This window comes from Melanerpes formicivorus, unplaced genomic scaffold (genome assembly GCF_026170545.1).
Source record: "Melanerpes formicivorus ecotype bairdi unplaced genomic scaffold, bMelFor1.0.p_v2 SCAF_6, whole genome shotgun sequence".
NCBI lineage: Eukaryota > Metazoa > Chordata > Aves > Piciformes > Picidae > Melanerpes > Melanerpes formicivorus.
The window spans coordinates 13,061,218-13,079,253 of record NW_027142358.1 but is presented as its reverse complement, the minus strand read 5'-3'; the positions used below and the strand labels follow the sequence as shown (position 1 = coordinate 13,079,253).

At 36.1% G+C, this 18,036-nt stretch overlaps 1 protein-coding gene across 9 annotated transcripts in view; it reads left to right on the top strand.

Annotated features, from left to right (window-relative positions):
- The window catches only part of PPP3CB (protein phosphatase 3 catalytic subunit beta), a 62,732-nt gene that overhangs the window by 15,056 nt on the left and 29,640 nt on the right, over positions 1-18,036 (top strand). For 5 of the 9 annotated variants that reach the window (XR_010987503.1, XR_010987502.1, XM_068139794.1 and 2 more), the window contains exons 3-11: positions 475-599; positions 3,796-3,907; positions 4,559-4,704; positions 11,361-11,500; positions 11,598-11,675; positions 11,774-11,868; positions 13,331-13,456; positions 15,478-15,555; positions 17,073-17,099. Coding sequence is in view for 7 of the 9 variants with exons in the window: in XM_068139794.1 (XP_067995895.1) it covers positions 475-599; positions 3,796-3,907; positions 4,559-4,704; positions 11,361-11,500; positions 11,598-11,675; positions 11,774-11,868; positions 13,331-13,456; positions 15,478-15,555; positions 17,073-17,099 (927 nt within the window). In the remaining 2 variants the exon portion in view is untranslated. The remainder of the gene's footprint in view (positions 1-474; positions 600-3,795; positions 3,908-4,558; positions 4,705-11,360; positions 11,501-11,597; positions 11,676-11,773; positions 11,869-13,330; positions 13,457-15,477; positions 15,556-17,072; positions 17,100-18,036) is intronic. The other 4 variants (XM_068139796.1, XM_068139795.1, XM_068139799.1 and 1 more) reach the window with 1 other exon arrangement.

Genomic DNA, 18,036 nt, shown 5'->3' with positions numbered 1-18,036 from the left:
ACTAATTAAGCATAAAGAAGCTACATGATATTAAAAGGATTATTAGTCTGACCTAGAAACAAAAGCATATTAACCTTTTATTTTCAGACCATAAGGATGCAGCAAATTGTTGCAAAGCCGGAGGCATTTTCATATATGTATATAAAGAGAATTTGCAAATACACCAAGCTTAGGGTGAGCACTGAAGATGTGCTGACAACTTCTAGGACCTAAATGCTCTGTGCATTAACTGTATTTAAGAAATATTCAGCAATCTGCTAGAATCACATAGGACTGTCATTGGTTGTCACAGGTAGTGAGGACAGCATCTTAACGAAAAGTAAAGGCAGAGACTTAAAAAATGTGATATTCCTGCTCTGTACCTGCCTTTACTCTTATATAGAAGTTCTTTGTGGCTGTTTACTTAACTATATATTAATAACTTTTCTATTAGATTATTTGCAAAATTAATTGGAACAAAATTTTTGCTTGCAGTGTGTGGTGATATTCATGGCCAGTTCTTTGATCTAATGAAGCTGTTTGAAGTGGGAGGATCACCTGCTAACACAAGATACCTCTTCCTCGGTGACTATGTAGACAGAGGTTATTTTAGTATAGAGGTAACTGAATATATTAATCTGTTCTTTGTCCTAAACCTTTCGATAAACACACACTTCTACAGACATTTTCAAATTAAATTTTAGGTCTGCTGTAACACATGAGTGTATTCTTGCTTTCCCCTATGACAAGCCTGACCAACTGTTTGGACTTTCCCACTGAAATAACCAGACTTACTCATTCTTTCTCTTCTTTCTTTAGTTAGTTTTTAAAAAATCGAATTCTATAGCATTATTATACATAATCCTACTTCTTTGGCAATATGCAGGGAGGTGTGTGTTTACAGTTTTGGAGTACAGGTGAGTCATGACTGCAAGGTCTTTTAATTTATTATAGCTGTTTATCTGTATAAAGCAGTTTCATTTTGCTTATGTAATCAAAAGGGTTTTTAATAACTATTAATATTTATCTTTACTAAAATTTTGGGGGTGGTTGCAGGTATTCCCTAGGGTTGGCAAGTGTTTCTGCCATTAATTTTTCAGGTATTGTCAATCTAAATGTATTATTTTTTTTAGCATGATTACAAAGTGTGCTGCATTCCAGAGATATCATGTTATTCATACCATTTTGTTTCAGAGCTATGATCTTAATTTAACTATTGTTCTGAATCCAGCTTGGGAGGTGCCTCAGCTTTGGATCTCTTCACAGATACCAAATCTAATGGAGTATCACATCATGAAAGTATTTTGCAAGTCATGGTGTACAATATTTCATTTCTGTGTTAAAATTAAGCTGTACTAATAACGTGTGATTATACACTGTGAAGGGCATGCACAGTGCCTTTTGGGTTTCTAAGGGATGATAGACAAACAGGAGAAGCAGCAAGAGCAATTGCCTCAGTCATATAAAGAAAAATTTCAAAAGGCATTCCCTGTTTATTAATGTAATCTTTGTGGCCTCCTCCTGATGATTACAAATAATGTAATTGCCCTTGAAAAGGCTATTCACATAGCAATACTATATAGTAATATATCAAAACATGATATGAAAGCTTTTTAACCATTATGCTTACAAAAACCTTCTGAACAATGGATGTTCTTGAATATATTAACAAGAACATGAGTTTTATTTGATTTTTAATACAATATTTTGCATGATAAATATGATTGTGGAATATGTAAAGATATGCTAAATATACTCTTGAAAACCACTCCAATGTTCTTAAAAGGTTTGCCTGTCTTCTTTGAGATAATCTGCTCTCTTCTACTCTGAGTGATTGTTGGGGCATTGATGAAGCATGTGGCAGATTATCTCAATGAAATTGAACTGCCTCAAGTGTGTGAATTTTGGGCTATGCTTTGGGGTCCTGCTGAGAAAGAAGGAAAATTGAAAAGTAGTACATGAAAATCAGCTATTTGTTTTCTATTTTGACCTTAAAAAAAGTCCTACTGCGGTTTTTGCTTTAACATTCAGGAAGTGTTATCTGATCTCCAAGAATTTTCATGTATGTCTACTTAAAAATCGTGGAAATGTAATACGCTTGGTAAAATATTTGACTTTTCACAGGAAAGGGAAGCTGAAATTTTCTAAAAATGTACAAAGAGTGAAGTGTGGTCTTCTCACTAACAAATTCTTTATCAGTCTGTCCTGAAAGACTTATCTTTAATTGCACTGATATTTTAGCAGTAACGTATTAAAAAGTGTCATCACTTCTAATAGCGAAGATAATTACATACTACCATCATCGTATAGAACAAAATGCTGAGATCAAGATGGGAATCCTTTACATAAGTGTGTGCAAATTCTTCTCTTCTGTAATGGAAGTAGCAAGACCAAAAGAAATCTGACGTTAGTCTGTCTGTATTCGACAATGAAAAAATGAATATGCCAATGCAGGAAATGTAAAAAAAAACATATTTCTTTTTGTATTTAACAGGGAACATATTCAAAGACATTTAAATCTCAGCAATTTAATCAAATGCAGTATCCATTCACTGAAAGGAAGGGACTGTTTTGCCACTTCTGTATTAACTGTTTTCAGGATTGCCAGCTTTTATAAATTTTTCATACAAACTGACTTAATTGAAACAGTTCACAATTGTAGAACTTGCCAAATTGATTCATGTAGTCATTTGATGATAAGCAGTTTTTTTGTAAGAAGCTGATTATATTCTCTGCTGGGAAACAGTTTTAAAGAGTCCAGGGTCTTTGAAATATATTTGGATGTTTTGGAGTTACAGAAACATTGGAAAGCGAGCAGTATAATTAGCAAAATTAGTTTTGCATGTTTTTACTAAGAAGATACAAAAAAATTCAGTAATTGGTTTAGCTAAACTCAGGATAGAAGTCTCTGATGTATTTTTGCATGTTTCCTGGGTCTTTTTTAAGTGTTCCTTTGTTTTCTTCATTTACTTACTGTTTTGTGGGATATAAGGTTGAGGAATGATAGCTTCAGGGTGCTTGTATTGATTAAGAACAATAGTAATAACATGGAGGTAACTCCAGTGTAGTCTAGAATTTATCAGGTTTTAAGATTTCTGTACTCAGTTAAAAATAAAAGAATAAGAGTTGGAATTCAAGGACTACATTTTGGACATACAAGACTGCTGGGTAGTAACAGACTCTAAACTGAAAAACTTGTGCATGTTTTGTAGCTCTGTCCTCAGCTGTTCACTGGTGATGTTGCAAAAGTAATGACATGCAGAAACTTATTATAATTCTTTGAATTTGCTCCATGAACGGTGAATAAACAAAAAAAGCTTTCCCAGTTTTGGGGAGGAAGGAGATTTATGCTATCCATTCTTAGTTTTAAAATGGTCTCCAAATGATATAGCTGCCTTTAATGTAAATAGTTTTGTGAAGTTTTTTTCTTCAACCTCTGTTAATAAGTGTCTGCTTTCCTTCTTCTGCCAGTATTTAGAATCATAAAAGCACATTTTAGGTACAAGCACATACTTTATTTGTCTAGGTGATAGTGTCCTGCAGTATAATTCTGCTGAGGTTATTTTATTATTGAATGCCCAGTAAATATAAATATTTTTTCAGCATTCTGTGCATCTGTTCTAAGGAAAGTTATAAGCAGATTGCATAGCTACTGTCCAGAACTGGATTTGGGGATGTAGTGCTGTGTTTTAAAATGGCACAATAATCTGTTGTTTGCTTTAGAAGCCGTTAACATTCTTATTCAGCGTTTCTCATTCAGTACTCTCCTATTTTTTAAACTAGTGTATTTTACCAGATATCTTTGTTTTTCAACAGTGTGTGCTGTACTTATGGGTCCTGAAAATTCTCTACCCAAGCACGTTATTTCTTTTGAGAGGCAATCATGAATGCAGACACCTAACAGAGTATTTTACCTTTAAGCAAGAATGTAAGTACTGTCTAAGAATGTAAAATTTGCAGACTTTCAACCTGCTGATCTACAGTCTTATAATTTTGCTTGAGAGATGTTTGTCTGTTAGTTTAATTAAGGTCTTGCAAACATTTGGAGGCCTCTTTGAGTTCTGTACAATTAATTGTTTGCAGTTAAGTTTGGCATTGGAGTGCAAGTTATGTAGAAGATTGCTGTCTGTAAAGATACATTATGGAGTACATTTTGATGTACGAAGCCTGATTTTAAACTCTCGGAGAGAGGAAGGTTGTGTAGTGAAGGGTACAAAATCATTTACTGAGTCACATTGTGAAGCTAGCAAGCAAACCCTACTGCTGAGTAAATTTTCCATTTAGGGAATTGATTTCAGCTATACAGTTAAGATAACTCTTTCGGTGACATCAGCTGCTTCTCTATTTGGAAGCTCGTGTAAGTATTGATCCAGTGATAAATAGATCATTTACCCTAGTAAAACCCTCTTTGATATATGTAAAAGTGATGCAGTTTGGATATGCTCATTTAAACCCAAAAATACTGCTTTGGGTTTTTTTAAGGATTTGCTTTGAGACTTGCTCTTACAAGTGTGATCCACTAGGTTACTTCTTTCATCTCATACAGATTTCTTAATGTTTATTATTTTCATTTCTGCAGGTAAAATAAAGTACTCGGAAAGAGTCTACGATGCTTGTATGGAAGCTTTTGATTGCCTCCCTCTTGCTGCTCTCTTAAATCAACAGTTTCTTTGTGTTCATGGTGGACTTTCACCAGAAATTAATACACTAGATGACATTAGGAGAGTGAGTATATTGTAAATTTGAAAATAAGTGGACATACAGATATTTAAATGTTGCTATCCGAAGTCATGTTGGTGAAGTTGTTGGTATATTATTTTCTGATCTTACCTAGTTTGGAAGTGTAAAACAGGATGTGAAACATAAGATAAGCAGTATCATAATTAAAAACTCTTGGATTATCTAGTGCTTTTTCAAGGAGTAGATCTCATTGGGACATCTGGAATTGTTACAAAACACACACCAAAAAAAGCCCCTCAGAACACTGCACAGTTCCCTGAGACAGTGACATTAAGAGTTGCATATCCAATTAAAATAATGCTTTGCATTGCTTTCTGGAGGACAGCTAGTGTTCTCATGGCTTAAAATTATTTCATAGAATAATAGAATCATTAGGGTTGGAAGAGACCTCTAAAATCACAGAATCATAGAATCAATAGGGTTGGAAGAGACCTCAAGGATCATCAAGTCCAACCTGTCACCACAGACCTCATGACTACTAAACCATGGCACCAAGTGCCGCGTCCAGTCCCCTCTTGAACACCTCCAGGGATGGTGACTCCACCACCTCCCTGGGCAGCCCATTCCAACAGATAACAACTCTTTCTCTGAAGAACATTCTCCTCACCTCACCTTCCTCTGGCACAGCTTGAGACTGTGTCCTCTTGTTCTGGTGCTGGTTGCCTGGGAGAAGAGACCAACCCCCTCCTGGCTACAGCCACCCTTCAGGTAGTTGTAGACAGCAATGAGGTCTCCCCTGAGCCTGCTCTTCTCCAGGCTAAACAATCCCAGCTCCCTCAGCCTCTCCTCATAGGGCTTGTGCTTGAGGCCTCTCACCAGCCTTGTTGCCCTTCTCTGCACACGTTCAAGAGTCTCAATGTCCTTCTTAAATTGAGTGGCCCAGAACTAGACGCAGTACTCAAGGTGTGGCCTAACCAGTGCTGAGTACAGGGGCAGAATGACTTCCCTGCTCCTGCTGACCACACCATTCCTGATAGAGTCCAGGATGCCATTGGCCGCCTTGGCCACCTGGGCACACTGCTGGCTCGTGTTCAGTCAGCTGTCAATCAGTACCCCCAGGTCCCTTTCTGTTTGGCTGCTCTCCAGCCACTCCGACCCCAGCCTGTAGCACTGCATGGGGTTGTTGTGCTCCCAACTTGGTGTCATCTGCAAATTTACTGATGACTGACTCAATCCCCTCATCCAGATCATCAATAAAAATTTTGAACAGAATGGGGCTCAATACTGATCCCTGGGGGACACCACCAGTGACTGGCCTCCAGCTGGATGTTGCACCATTCACCACCATTCTCTGGACTCGGCCCTCCAGACAGTTTCTAACCCAACACAGAGTCCAAGCCACGAGCTGACAGCTTGCCAGGAGTTTGCTGTGGGGAACAGTGTCAAAAGCCTTGCTGAAGTCCAGGTACACTACATCCACAGCCTTCCCCACAGCCACCAGGTGGGTCACCTGATCACAAAAGGAGATGAGAGTGGTGAGGCAGGACCTCCCCTCCCTAAATCCATGTTGGCTGGACCTGATCCCTTGGCCATCCTTCAGGTGTGCTGTGTTTGCTCCCAAGATGATCTGCTCCATAATTTTCCCTGGCACTGAGGTGAGGCTGATAGGCCTGTAGTTTACAGGTTCCTTCATCCAGCCCTTCTTGTGGATGGGCATCATATTGGCCAGTTTCCAGTCATCTGGGACCTCTCTGGTGAGCCAGAGCTGGTGGAAAATGATGGAGAGCGGCTTGGCCAGCTCATCTGCCAGCTCTCTCAGCACCCTAGGATGGATCCTATTCGATCCCATGGACTTGTGAGTATCCAAGTAGCTCAGCAAGTCCTGAAGTAATTCCTTGCGAATTTCAGGGCTACTACACTGCAAGTCCCACCTCCTACCCAGCACCTCCATGACCAGTAGACCATGTCCCAGTTTGCCACATCTACTTGTTTTATGAACACCTCCAGGAATGGTGACAATATTTTCAGTATGTAAAAAATCATATTGCAGTTATTCTTAAAAACTGGAGGTATTTTACTCTCTTGACCATGTGGATTTTGTGAAATTGCAGCATTCAATAGAAAATCAAATTTGTATCTAAAATGGCAAATTTGGTAGACATTTGAGTAATGGCTGTGGAGTGCTTCTCATTGCAGTAAATGAGCAAAGTGTATTGGTAAAAATGAACAGGTTTTGAAAATTATGCAATGGCAATACTAAGTGGTGGTGTGCATTAGTAGTGGGAGGAAGATTGTGATGACATGAGTTATCTGTTTCTAATAACTTGGTTTTGACCTGCATGGACTGCTGATGGCAGGTAAAGATTGTATCGGATGAGAATTTTCAAGCTAAATTGCTTTCCTTTTTGCATAGGACTTTTTTACTTGTACTTAACTGAGCTGACATCTTGACTGCTGCATTCGGAAGTCAAACCCATTCCAGTTAGGATTAGGAAGAGCTAAATTGTACTTGATTTAAGCTTAAAATATAAATAGGTGGTTTTAAGAAAGCTTTGAGATTATAGATAGGATGGAAGAAAATAGAGTTGTTTATCCAGTATCAGAGAGAAAGAAAAAGTGTGTTCCTAATTTGGTTTTACAGTATATAAATATTGCTAGCTTAATTTGTCTTTTATCTTCATTTGTTGTGTTTGGGGGTATTTTCTCCTTTATTCATGTCCCATTTTTCTTTTTTACTGCTTCCTCTCCTCAGACATACAGGCCAGTTGAATCTCATTTCTGAATCCACCAGATTTTATTTTGTACTGACTATATAATTTCAAGAGGGTGGAATGTCAATTTATTTCACTGCCAGGCACAATGATGAGAAAGGAGAAGAAAATGGTAGAAACAGATAGGAACCATATTTACAAGCTCAGAGGTTTAAGTGGGAAAATGCACTGAGGCACATTGGAATTTCAGAGCAAACATTGACATGTACAGAAATCCACATGTTGTGCAGAGAAAGAGAAGGAAGAAAGCAAAGCGAGTAAATGGTGTCGTTCTAACAAGGCCTTAACACTTCTCACGTTACAGCTTTTTGGGAAGTAATGTAAAGGAAAAATGCTTTGGGAAGCTGCTGTCTTAATAGGGTTATGATTCATCGTTCTTTTAGTCTTAGTCTTGCAGCTAATCAGGTTTCAAAGGGTCAAATAAATTTAATTAAAAGATAATTCGGTCATCTTGGCTCGTACTTTCATATGTGCTTCTAGAATGCCCAAGGCTACATTAGGATGAACTGTAAGCTTGTATGTATGAAAATTGCATTATATATTGCTTTGGATGAAAATCATGTTTAAAAATGTAAGACTGTTATCAGAGCTGTTCTTTGGGCCTTTCCCCCCCCTCCCCTCCTGAGAATGCTCTGGTAACTTGGAAAACTCACCATAGGTTGGCAGCAGCTTTAATAGGTGCATTAAAGCTTGACATGCACTGATTAAATGGGGATGTGAAATGCTAGGGTTTTATCTAGGAAAAGATCATATACTTGTACTTCAGGTACGGTGTGTGAGCTGTCTTCTCGAAGCAGTTGAAGCAACTGTATAGTACAAGCCTTGTGGCTTATTAGGAGAAGTTCTTATTAAGGAGAGGTCTTCTCTGTGAATGTGTAGACAGCTATCTGGTGTAAGAAGGGATATCACATCTCTGTAAATAATGCAGAGATCACCTAAGGAAAAAAATATGTGCAGATGCAATTTCTTCTGGATTAAGTCTTTTGTCAGTATTATTGACATTCTGGAAGGTGATTAAACTGCAACAAACTAAATTACTGGTTTTGCTGGTATCAACTTATTTCAAATAAAAAGCTATCATAGTACTTAAAACAGTAGAGCCTAACTGGAAGGATTGCTACAAGTGCTTCTTATTTCTGGGAAAATGTAAGTTTGTGAAACCTCCAATAGTCTGATTTTTATTCTTTGAATCTAGTTTAGACAGAGATCCTGGTTCTGTTGCTAAAGATTGTCTATTTCAGAAACATGTCCAGTTTAGCTGTTCAGTTAATTTCATTGACAACACCAAGGTTCTGCTGAAAAAAATCCAGGAACTGTGATGTATAAGGAGGGAGGCATCCAGATAAGATTATGGGGACTATTAATTAAAACAGAAGAAACACAATTTTTATCCTGACTTTACGTAATGCTGTTATTTTATTTAGTTTTTGCTGGTACTAAGGCTTGATCAGCAAAGTGCCTTGAAATATGTGGGGATGTTACTGGGAATCTGTCTTTATAGTACCTTGCTTCCTCTTTATGATCTGCTGAAATTTAGTTTTCTTTAATAATGTCTAAAATGACTGCCACTCTTGCCTGGCTGTAATACTGTTTGTAGGGCTTTACTATGTAGTAGTTCTCAGAAAAATTAGGACAGATTAAAGCTGGTGTCTGTATCTTGAGGTATATGCAATTTCTGTGAAGGTCTTTTGCCTCAAAAGTAAAATAGTATAATTTTAATGTACTGTGCCTTAATCTGCCTCTAAGGTTTTACTACTCCTGAATTTGAACATCCATGTGGAGGTATGATGTGCTTCAGTTCAGTAGCCCTGACTGCACTATACCTAGAAATTGATTTAGGTTTAAATATCTTATGGTACATATAAAAAAAATATGCTACCTGTTTCTGTTCAACACCAGGCTTAGTGATTTTTATTTTTCAGTGAAATTGCTATTCTCAGTTACCTTAATCATATTTAGAAATATGTTCAAACTAATTTGTTTTGAGATTCTGTTTGGACATATTTGCAACATATTCAGAAGTAGTCAGTCAGTGACCAGTGTTTTGAATTGACTAGTGTCCTTTGCTTCCTTGCCGTCCCAGTGCGGAGAAACCCTTAAACTGATTATTCTGATTTGGTATTTGCAATCTGGGTTGAGTAGCTTGTAGTGCCACATTCTTAAATTTTGAGATGTCTTGAGAACCATGCCAGTTGGTAAAGTGTCTTTTGAAGGAGACACAATTTCAATGTTGTAAGTATATTTATTTTTACAAACTGACCTCCTTACTTCTAAGAAATGGCTATGTTATTGTTCCAGTGCTATGAGAAAGTAATTTGGGAGAGAGATGTGTTCCCTGCAGCAGCCAAAATATTTTATTTATAACATCTCTATCCATTTGGCCAAAGTCATAAAGAAAATCCTTGAAGAATAACTCAAGAAAATTTTTTAGAAATGCATTCTAGACTTTCAGCCTTTTGTATTGCAGGAAACGTCAATCGGCAAACAGTTGATTCTTCCTTGTGTGAATACTTCTATTAGCATCTGGACCCAAATTTATTGCTGGAGGTTTAGAAACTTGATGGTTTAATCTACAGAAATTCAGGTACTTGCAGAAGTTGATGGACTGACTTCTTCAATCTGTAAGAAATACACCCTACCGGGTTTATCATCCCATGTGAGAAACGTTAAACCACTGGATTTTTAATACTGAATAAATTCCAACAACAACTTCACTTAATACCTGCCTTGCAATTATCCGGCAGGAATTTGTAAAGATCTGGACCTCTCCACTTATGTTACAGGTGGCAGCCTCGGGAGCTCTGATTTTCCAGGGCATGAGAGAGCTTGGCACTACTGCTGGTTCCATATTTGAATGGATTCCTATGGAGCGTTAGACTCAAATTCACCAGGTGTTCACCAAACCTCCCTTCGAACCTGTCATGAAGAGTTAAGTGTTCTCTAGTACCATCAAAGTCATCTTCTTTGGTATGGGAGGTAAAGTGAGATAAATGCACTGTCCATCAAAGAACTGTTCCTACATTTCTTGGATAAAATCATCTTGTGAACAAACTCCAGCTACATAAATATCAAATAAACTTTATATTGAATCTGGGATTTCTAATTTAATTTCTGGGACATCAGAGATCAATTGACTGTTACTTACTTAAGCAGGGTATTTTCCTTTTGTGCTAACAAATGCACTTTCCTCCTTACCTCTGTCCCTCTTCACTGTGGTTTCAAGGAGAGTTACAGGCTGCTAAAGCAAGTGTTTCCTAGTGGAATTCTGTAAAGAGCAGACAGAGAAAAGAAAACAAAGACATCTCCCAAAATGCTTATGGCCCATTACACCAGGGCTGTAGCTGAGAAATAAGGCCTGTATGAAAGAAGTCTGTCAGCTAAGCTAGTTAGCTCTTCATTACACTGTTAAATGATCCATTACGAAGATGGGTGTTCCACAGGGGGGTTGGTTTAGTTTTTTAATTTGATTTTGGCTTTTTTAAATGTTATATTTAGTTTCTTGTAGTCAGTGCTACTTATTCATGCTTTTTTTTTTTTTTTTTAATAATACTTGTTTTCTGTACTGTTTCTCTTTGCTAATTCCTGGTAGTGTCTCCAGATTGGTAGATATGGCATGTGCATGAAAAAAGGACCATTTTGTTCCTTGTCTGTAACTTGACCTTATGTTACACATATCCATCAGTCTGGAATTTATCTCCCTTTTTACAACTAATAAATCTTATTGCTCTTAACAGGTTTGATTCTTTTGGCATGCCTCTGCCTTATTTCATGAGGAGGAGAGGAAAAAATATACAGAAACTACTTCTTTGATATGGTTGGGATTTTATCCTAAAAATGCTTGGTATTGATGGATATGTAGTTTAAGAAATATGCAAAACTTAATGATGTAATATTCAAAAAGTCTTTCTGCTATTGCCTTTTCTCAAACAGTTAGATAGATTCAAAGAGCCTCCGGCATTTGGACCAATGTGTGACTTACTGTGGTCAGATCCTTCAGAAGATTTTGGCAATGAAAATTCACAAGAGCATTTCAGTCACAATACAGTCAGAGGTTGCTCGTACTTTTATAGGTGAGAGTATGCTATGATCTGTTTGAAGTTTTAATGTCGAGTTTTGTGGCATATTTAAAGAGAATTTGGTTTACTCATAGTTGTTTTCATTCCACAGCTATCCAGCAGTTTGTGAATTTTTGCAAAATAACAATTTGTTGTCAATCATTAGAGCGCATGAAGCACAAGATGCAGGGTATGTACTTTGTGTCTTTCAATAAATTATTCACAGTGAAAAATAAAAGTTAATTACTTACTGCTGTAAAATATAAAATAATCTGTTTGGTTTTGCAGTTATAGAATGTACAGGAAAAGTCAAACTACAGGGTTCCCATCATTAATAACAATTTTTTCAGCACCTAATTACCTGGATGTCTACAATAATAAAGGTAAGAACTTGTTATTAATAACTGTATGTAATAATAAAATAAAAATGTCTTAGCACTTAAGTCATCTAATGTCAACAGTTTTTTGCCAGATAAGAAATTATAAAGGATGAAAAAAAAATCATTAGTAGAAGTTGTATTATGAAGGAGAGCATGTGACATAAATGATGATCTCCTTTGAGAGTACTTAGAACCACAAGAGTGGGCAAGCCTTTTCTTTCAAAAATTGTTGCTGTTTAGTATTTATGAATGTATCACCTACTGCTTTCCACTCAGGCCAGGCCTTCCTGTGCTGTCAGTTTTGACTCCTCTGGTTGTCTTTAGTTTGTGAACTGAGTAAGCAAGGGAGGAAACATTAATCAGCAACCTATGTGTAAGCTTGAGTTGTGTGTTGTGATGGTACAGGGCCATGATGGTCATGTGTGGGAAATTGTGAAAGAACTTACCTGAGTACTGATTACCACTGGCACGTGTCAAACAGAAGCTACTAATTTTTTGCATTTTCTACTTAAGATAAAGTTGCACAGAAGAAGCATGCAACAAGTGTGGAGATTTACAAATGAGAATTACAGAGAAGAGCTTAGCTGTAAATGGATATTACTCATAGTTGAGAACAAAGTTCAACAACAATTAAAAATAAATCCTGATGAAATTATTATGTGAAAATATGGCATTTCAAGTATGTGATGGATGAATGATCTCCAGATGTTCAGATAGAATTCCATAGAAACCAAAGACTTCTTTCCTATGAAGTACATTGCATTTTCTCCCACCCACCTCCAGAGAACCACCCCTCCAACCCACACCACTTATGTAGGGTGATAAACTGTGCATAGGATAACATGTGCTGTTGTTACTTTCACTGTTTGTAACTAAAAGGAGAATAAAAATAGTTTCAGATGGCTTTTTTCACCATCACTGTGAATATTGCATTTTAAGAATCCTTTTACATATCTGCTATTACCAGTGTAATGGAAACGTAAGTATGGAAAAATTTCAGTCAATGCTTTAGAACACGTTCTGTGTTTTGTTCTAGGTGCTTTCTGTTCTCCCTGATCATCTAGATTGCTATGGTTTCACTCCAGGCTTGCAATGTGGAAAGACACATAGGAATAATAAAATCTGTAACTGGATGTACTGCTGTTCTGAGTTGGGATTTTGTTCAAGTTGATGAAATGATACCTTTAAAGGATTTTTAAAAGTCTTTGTTCATTATAGACCTGTAACAGGATAGTACAGAACTATATTGACATGTAACAGTACCTTAAACTGCAACATGTGCAATAAAAATTCAAAGTTCTCTCTTACAAGTTTATGCTGTAAATACTGTGAAAGAAAGAGAACATAGAATCTTTGGGATGATTTTGTCTATAGTAAAAAATAGAGCAAAACAAACCTGTGACTTTACATTGTGATACTTGCAAGTTTTAAACATTCTTTTCAAAATATCTGAATTTTATTTTAGCTGCTGTCTTAAAATATGAAAACAACGTGATGAACATTCGTCAGTTCAATTGTTCTCCTCATCCTTACTGGCTACCAAATTTTATGGATGTTTTCACATGGTCTTTACCATTTGTTGGAGAAAAAGGTAGGCAACAACAGTTACATATTAATGAATACTTCTTTCGTACTTCTTCCAGTTTGACTTTGGAAGGTGTTTTGGTTGGGTTTATTTTTAGTTAAATATGTCTTTAAACAATGAGGGATTAATTGTGTAATTTCTGTGAGAATGAGTATCTGTATTTGTCTTTATCAGGTAGAAGATTTGGTGAAGTTGTTGAACTGCTTTGGAGGCGGGGGGTGGCATGTGAAAATGCTGTTTCTGGGAAAGTATAGACTGAAATATAACATGTTCTACAGGTTTTGGTTGTTTTCTGCACCTCTGTTAGTCAAGATAGTCAAAACTGCATCTAGGAAACCAAAGATGTTAACAGAAGTTACCATTTCAGTTGAGGGTGTACACCTGCATTATTGAGTGGTACCTTTGAGCTGCATTTGAAGTCAAGATGAAAATTCTTTCTGTTCTGCAAAATGCTAGGTTATATACATTATTAATCTTCTGTAGTTATAAAGTTAGATACAGTTATTGTTACATCATTTTTAAATATAAATAGTATTGAGACATTAATATAAAATGTTAACTTTTCTGTATCATAATAGATTGACCTTCATTAAAGATAGCATTTGAAGTTATAACTTTTCTTACATAAAAAATAATTTAGCACAGATCCTGTCTCCTGACGCTTTCCCTGCGTTAACTCTGAATCTAGGACAGTGGGGCTCCAAGTAGTCTTCAGTTAAAAACCAATGAGGTTAGAGGCTGTTTGGATCTGATTAGAATCCTTCCATGACAAGAACTGCTCTTTTTATAAAAAGAGATCTGGCAAACTCTGAATTTCTTGAGAAGTATTCTTGAGAGTATGTATTTACAGTCATACAAACCTGGGATTCTGTATTTGTTTATATTGCTTTTAGTGAGAAGTTAATGGAAAGAATTTGGACACTTCTTAGGGCTGTTAACCCACTCAACAATTTTCTTATTTTTGAGTGGAGGGACAAGACATCTGATAGAGATTTTTGTTTATATCTCACTTTCCCAATGATGATGCAAAAATAACATTTTCAACAACAGGGTTAATACTGTTTATTTTACTTTTGTTACCATCATGGTAATAGACACTCAAGTACTGTCAAAAAAAGTTGCTTAATGACCTGTTGTATTCTTAAGACAGCTGGAATTGTGGCCCTTGTAGTGTGTCATGCCTTTGTACAAACATGTGCTTACACTTGAAGCATACGGTGTTGTTATTGTCTGGTCTACATTGAGTAGATTAAAATCAGAATAATTTTTATTTGCTTTTTTTCATTAGAGAGTAACTCCTTCCCATGGATGGAGAAGAATACCATAACCAATAACACAGGGATTGTATTAATTAGTCATGAATAAACGTAGACAGCGGATTACAGGGGTTTTAACTGTATGACTGAACTTGTGGTTCTAAAGGTTTCTAAAAACTCCAGGGGAAGGAAGAGTTCGGCTGTTTTAAGAAAGAGTCTGATCATGTGTGGGAAAGAGATTGAGTGACAGAATGGGAGTTTTACAGAGTATCCAGTACGTCAGTATTTCTAAGGGGAGTTTGAAAACACGTGTAGTTTGTACGATATTCAGATCTGAATATTTTTTTACTTCAGTGCTTCTACTGCATGCCTGTGAGTGAAAGGAATGGAATAGCTTTCTCATTTTAAGACTAAATTGGAGCAGGCAAAATGTTTTCATATATAAGTAAATTTTTCGTAAAATCTGGTTCAGATACTTATCCCAATGTAAAAATAATACTGTTACTCTTATCTAAACGAACTTGTAAGATAGGAGAGAAAGCTCTGCTGAGTTCTTTGATTGTTAGATGGTATCATTTTACAAGCTTTTAAATTTTTATGACAGCAGATCAAGAAAAAAAAATCACAATTTATGAAACTAGATTACTGGGAAATGATTGTGCTGTGGGAAATTCATTCACTATAGTTACCAGTGACTAGTTGTGTCTTGTGTGCATGGTAAAATTTAAAATCCTACAGGAAGTGAATTAAGATTTATTTTTTCCTATACAGTAACAGAAATGTTGGTGAATGTTTTGAGCATTTGCTCTGATGATGAACTGATGACAGAGGGTGAAGATCAATTTGACGGTAGGGATTACTTTAAGATATATAAGTCTTGTTAACGGTTGATAACTTGTGAAACAGCAGTTAACTTAAAATAGTGTGATATTACCTGGAATGTGAAGAAAATGGCTTTCAAAATTGTCTTGCATAACAATACTTCGGGGGGGGCAGAAAACTGAAAAATGCAGGAACTGCATTTGTATTTGTGATCAAGAAGCGTTAATGCTATCCTTGCAAATATTCATAACTGATTTCTATTTAAACCAAACTTTTCATGGAAAATTCTGAGAGCATCTTGACACGTTAAATCTGAAACATACTTTGATAATATATAGCATAAATCTATTAAAAGACCTTGAATTTCTTAATGATTGCTTTTCAATAAAGAGTTGATGTAGGTGCAATTCAGATATATTTCTTAAGGCAAGTTGCTTTTACATGAAGTACGAAATATAAGTGTAAATTGTGGTATTTGAGTTTAAAGCATAAACGCTAAAAAACTGAATTGTAGAATATGTATTTATGTAAGGAACTATAACACTTTTTTGTCTTTTGAACTGTGATACTGTAGCATGTTAAGGAGACATTGGTAGCATGGTGATTAAGAAGCAACATTAACATGAAGACTTAGCATATCACACTCTGATTTTTTTTTTTAAAGTAGTCCTTAATATCACACCTAAAAGTTTGTCAGACTTGCTTCATTTTTACCCAGTAACAGAAATGATTTGCTGGGTTGTTTGACAGTGGGGGAGGAGGAAGGAAAGTGTCAGCAGCTTTTGAGGAATGCTAGAGAATCATTTATAAAGATACCAGAGACATGACCCCATTCTTAATGTTTGATAACTACTGTATTCAAATGCAGTAGCGGAACAGTGTTGTGCTAAGCAGCCATGTGTGTTAGATTGGAATGTGTTGGTTATAAGCCACTTTGAATACTGCTGACATTTAGATTGTTGCCAGAAATGTGAAAAATCAGAAATAGTCTCAAACATGACCCTGGAAACAGCTAATTTATGTTTTCATTGAAGTAGTCCTACTAAGTTGAGCTTAAAGCAGTTACATCAAGCATCTGCTGGGTAGGGTTAGGTGGTTGTCTGAAATGTTAGGATTTGCGTTGTCTAGCGTAAGTGTGGTCAGCAGTTGATTGCATATGCCCTGTCTTTTGTACAATAGTTGCAGTTTCCTAATGTGAATTATTTTATTCTTCTGTTTCCTTTAACAATTTCTTTGCTTGATGCATCTCTTAATGCCACCTAGGTACTGTCTACGCTTTATCTTTCTGTGTGAATGGATTTGTTTTTTTTAAGTGTTGATTTTCAAGCTTTCACTTTTTTTCATCAAATGTAAAATATACTCAACAATTCCACTTCTTCTTTGAATGCATATTTAAGTGTTGCAATTTTCCATTTTATTTTTTCACATTTCTTCTCCATTCTTTCTTTACTGCCACTGCCAAATTAAATATCTTTATTTTATTTGTCTCACTCACCTTCTTCTTCATCGTTCACTTCCTTTTTTTCTGGACTCTCCATCTGAAGAGCGACTCATATATGGCAATAAAAAAGGTACAGACCAGACAGAGTAGGACTGTTTTGAAATATGACTTCATAGATCAGTATAAGTATTAATGCAGAAAATACCTTTCTGTTGAGAGACATGTAGCATTTTATTATTATTACCCATTTGAATGGGATGTTTATAAATACTTGTGTATTTTGTTTGGTAGAAGTCATATTCCAAGACATCTGTCTTTCTGTGCATGAATTTATTTTTTATTTTGTCCTTTCTTTCATTCCTTTTTTTTTTTTTTTGGTAGAATTTCATTCTTTTACCTATTTCTACAATTTTATCTTTGGTCCTGCATGTGTAGGGAGCATTCAGTTATTTGTCTTGCTCTTTAATACTTTTATTGTGAATTTTTAATGTTGTGCATGGAATGTGTTTATACCATATTCCAAACCCCCGCTCATAGAGTACTTTTAATTTCCTTCAACTAAGGTGTCAAAAAGATGTTTCTTGATTGTATGTACTGTGTGTTATATGGCTGGATCCAAAACTTAAAAAGAAGCCTTCTAACATAAACTCATGGTCTGTAACCTATTTTTTTGAAATCCCAGGGTATTCTGTGTGGAGAAACTCTTGTGACCATTGCTTACCTAATAATAGGTTTGCTCCTGTATAAATTATTGGCATGTAGAGAGTGGAATCATAGAGTCATAAAGGTTGGAAAAGACCTCCAAAATCACTGAGTCCTACTCTTAACCTGACAATGCCAAGTCCACCACTAAACCATGTCGCTAAATGCCATATCTGCAAGGGTTTTTTAACACTTCCATTGTTGGCAATTCCACCACTTACCTGTCTAGTTTTATATTTCTGTTCCCTAGATACTTTTATTACTTGGGAATACAACTATAGATATGTTTCCAAAAGTTACTTGAATTTATGAAGTGTAATAGTAAGAATGTTTCAGAATCTGTTTCTTCTATAGGCATTTGGTAA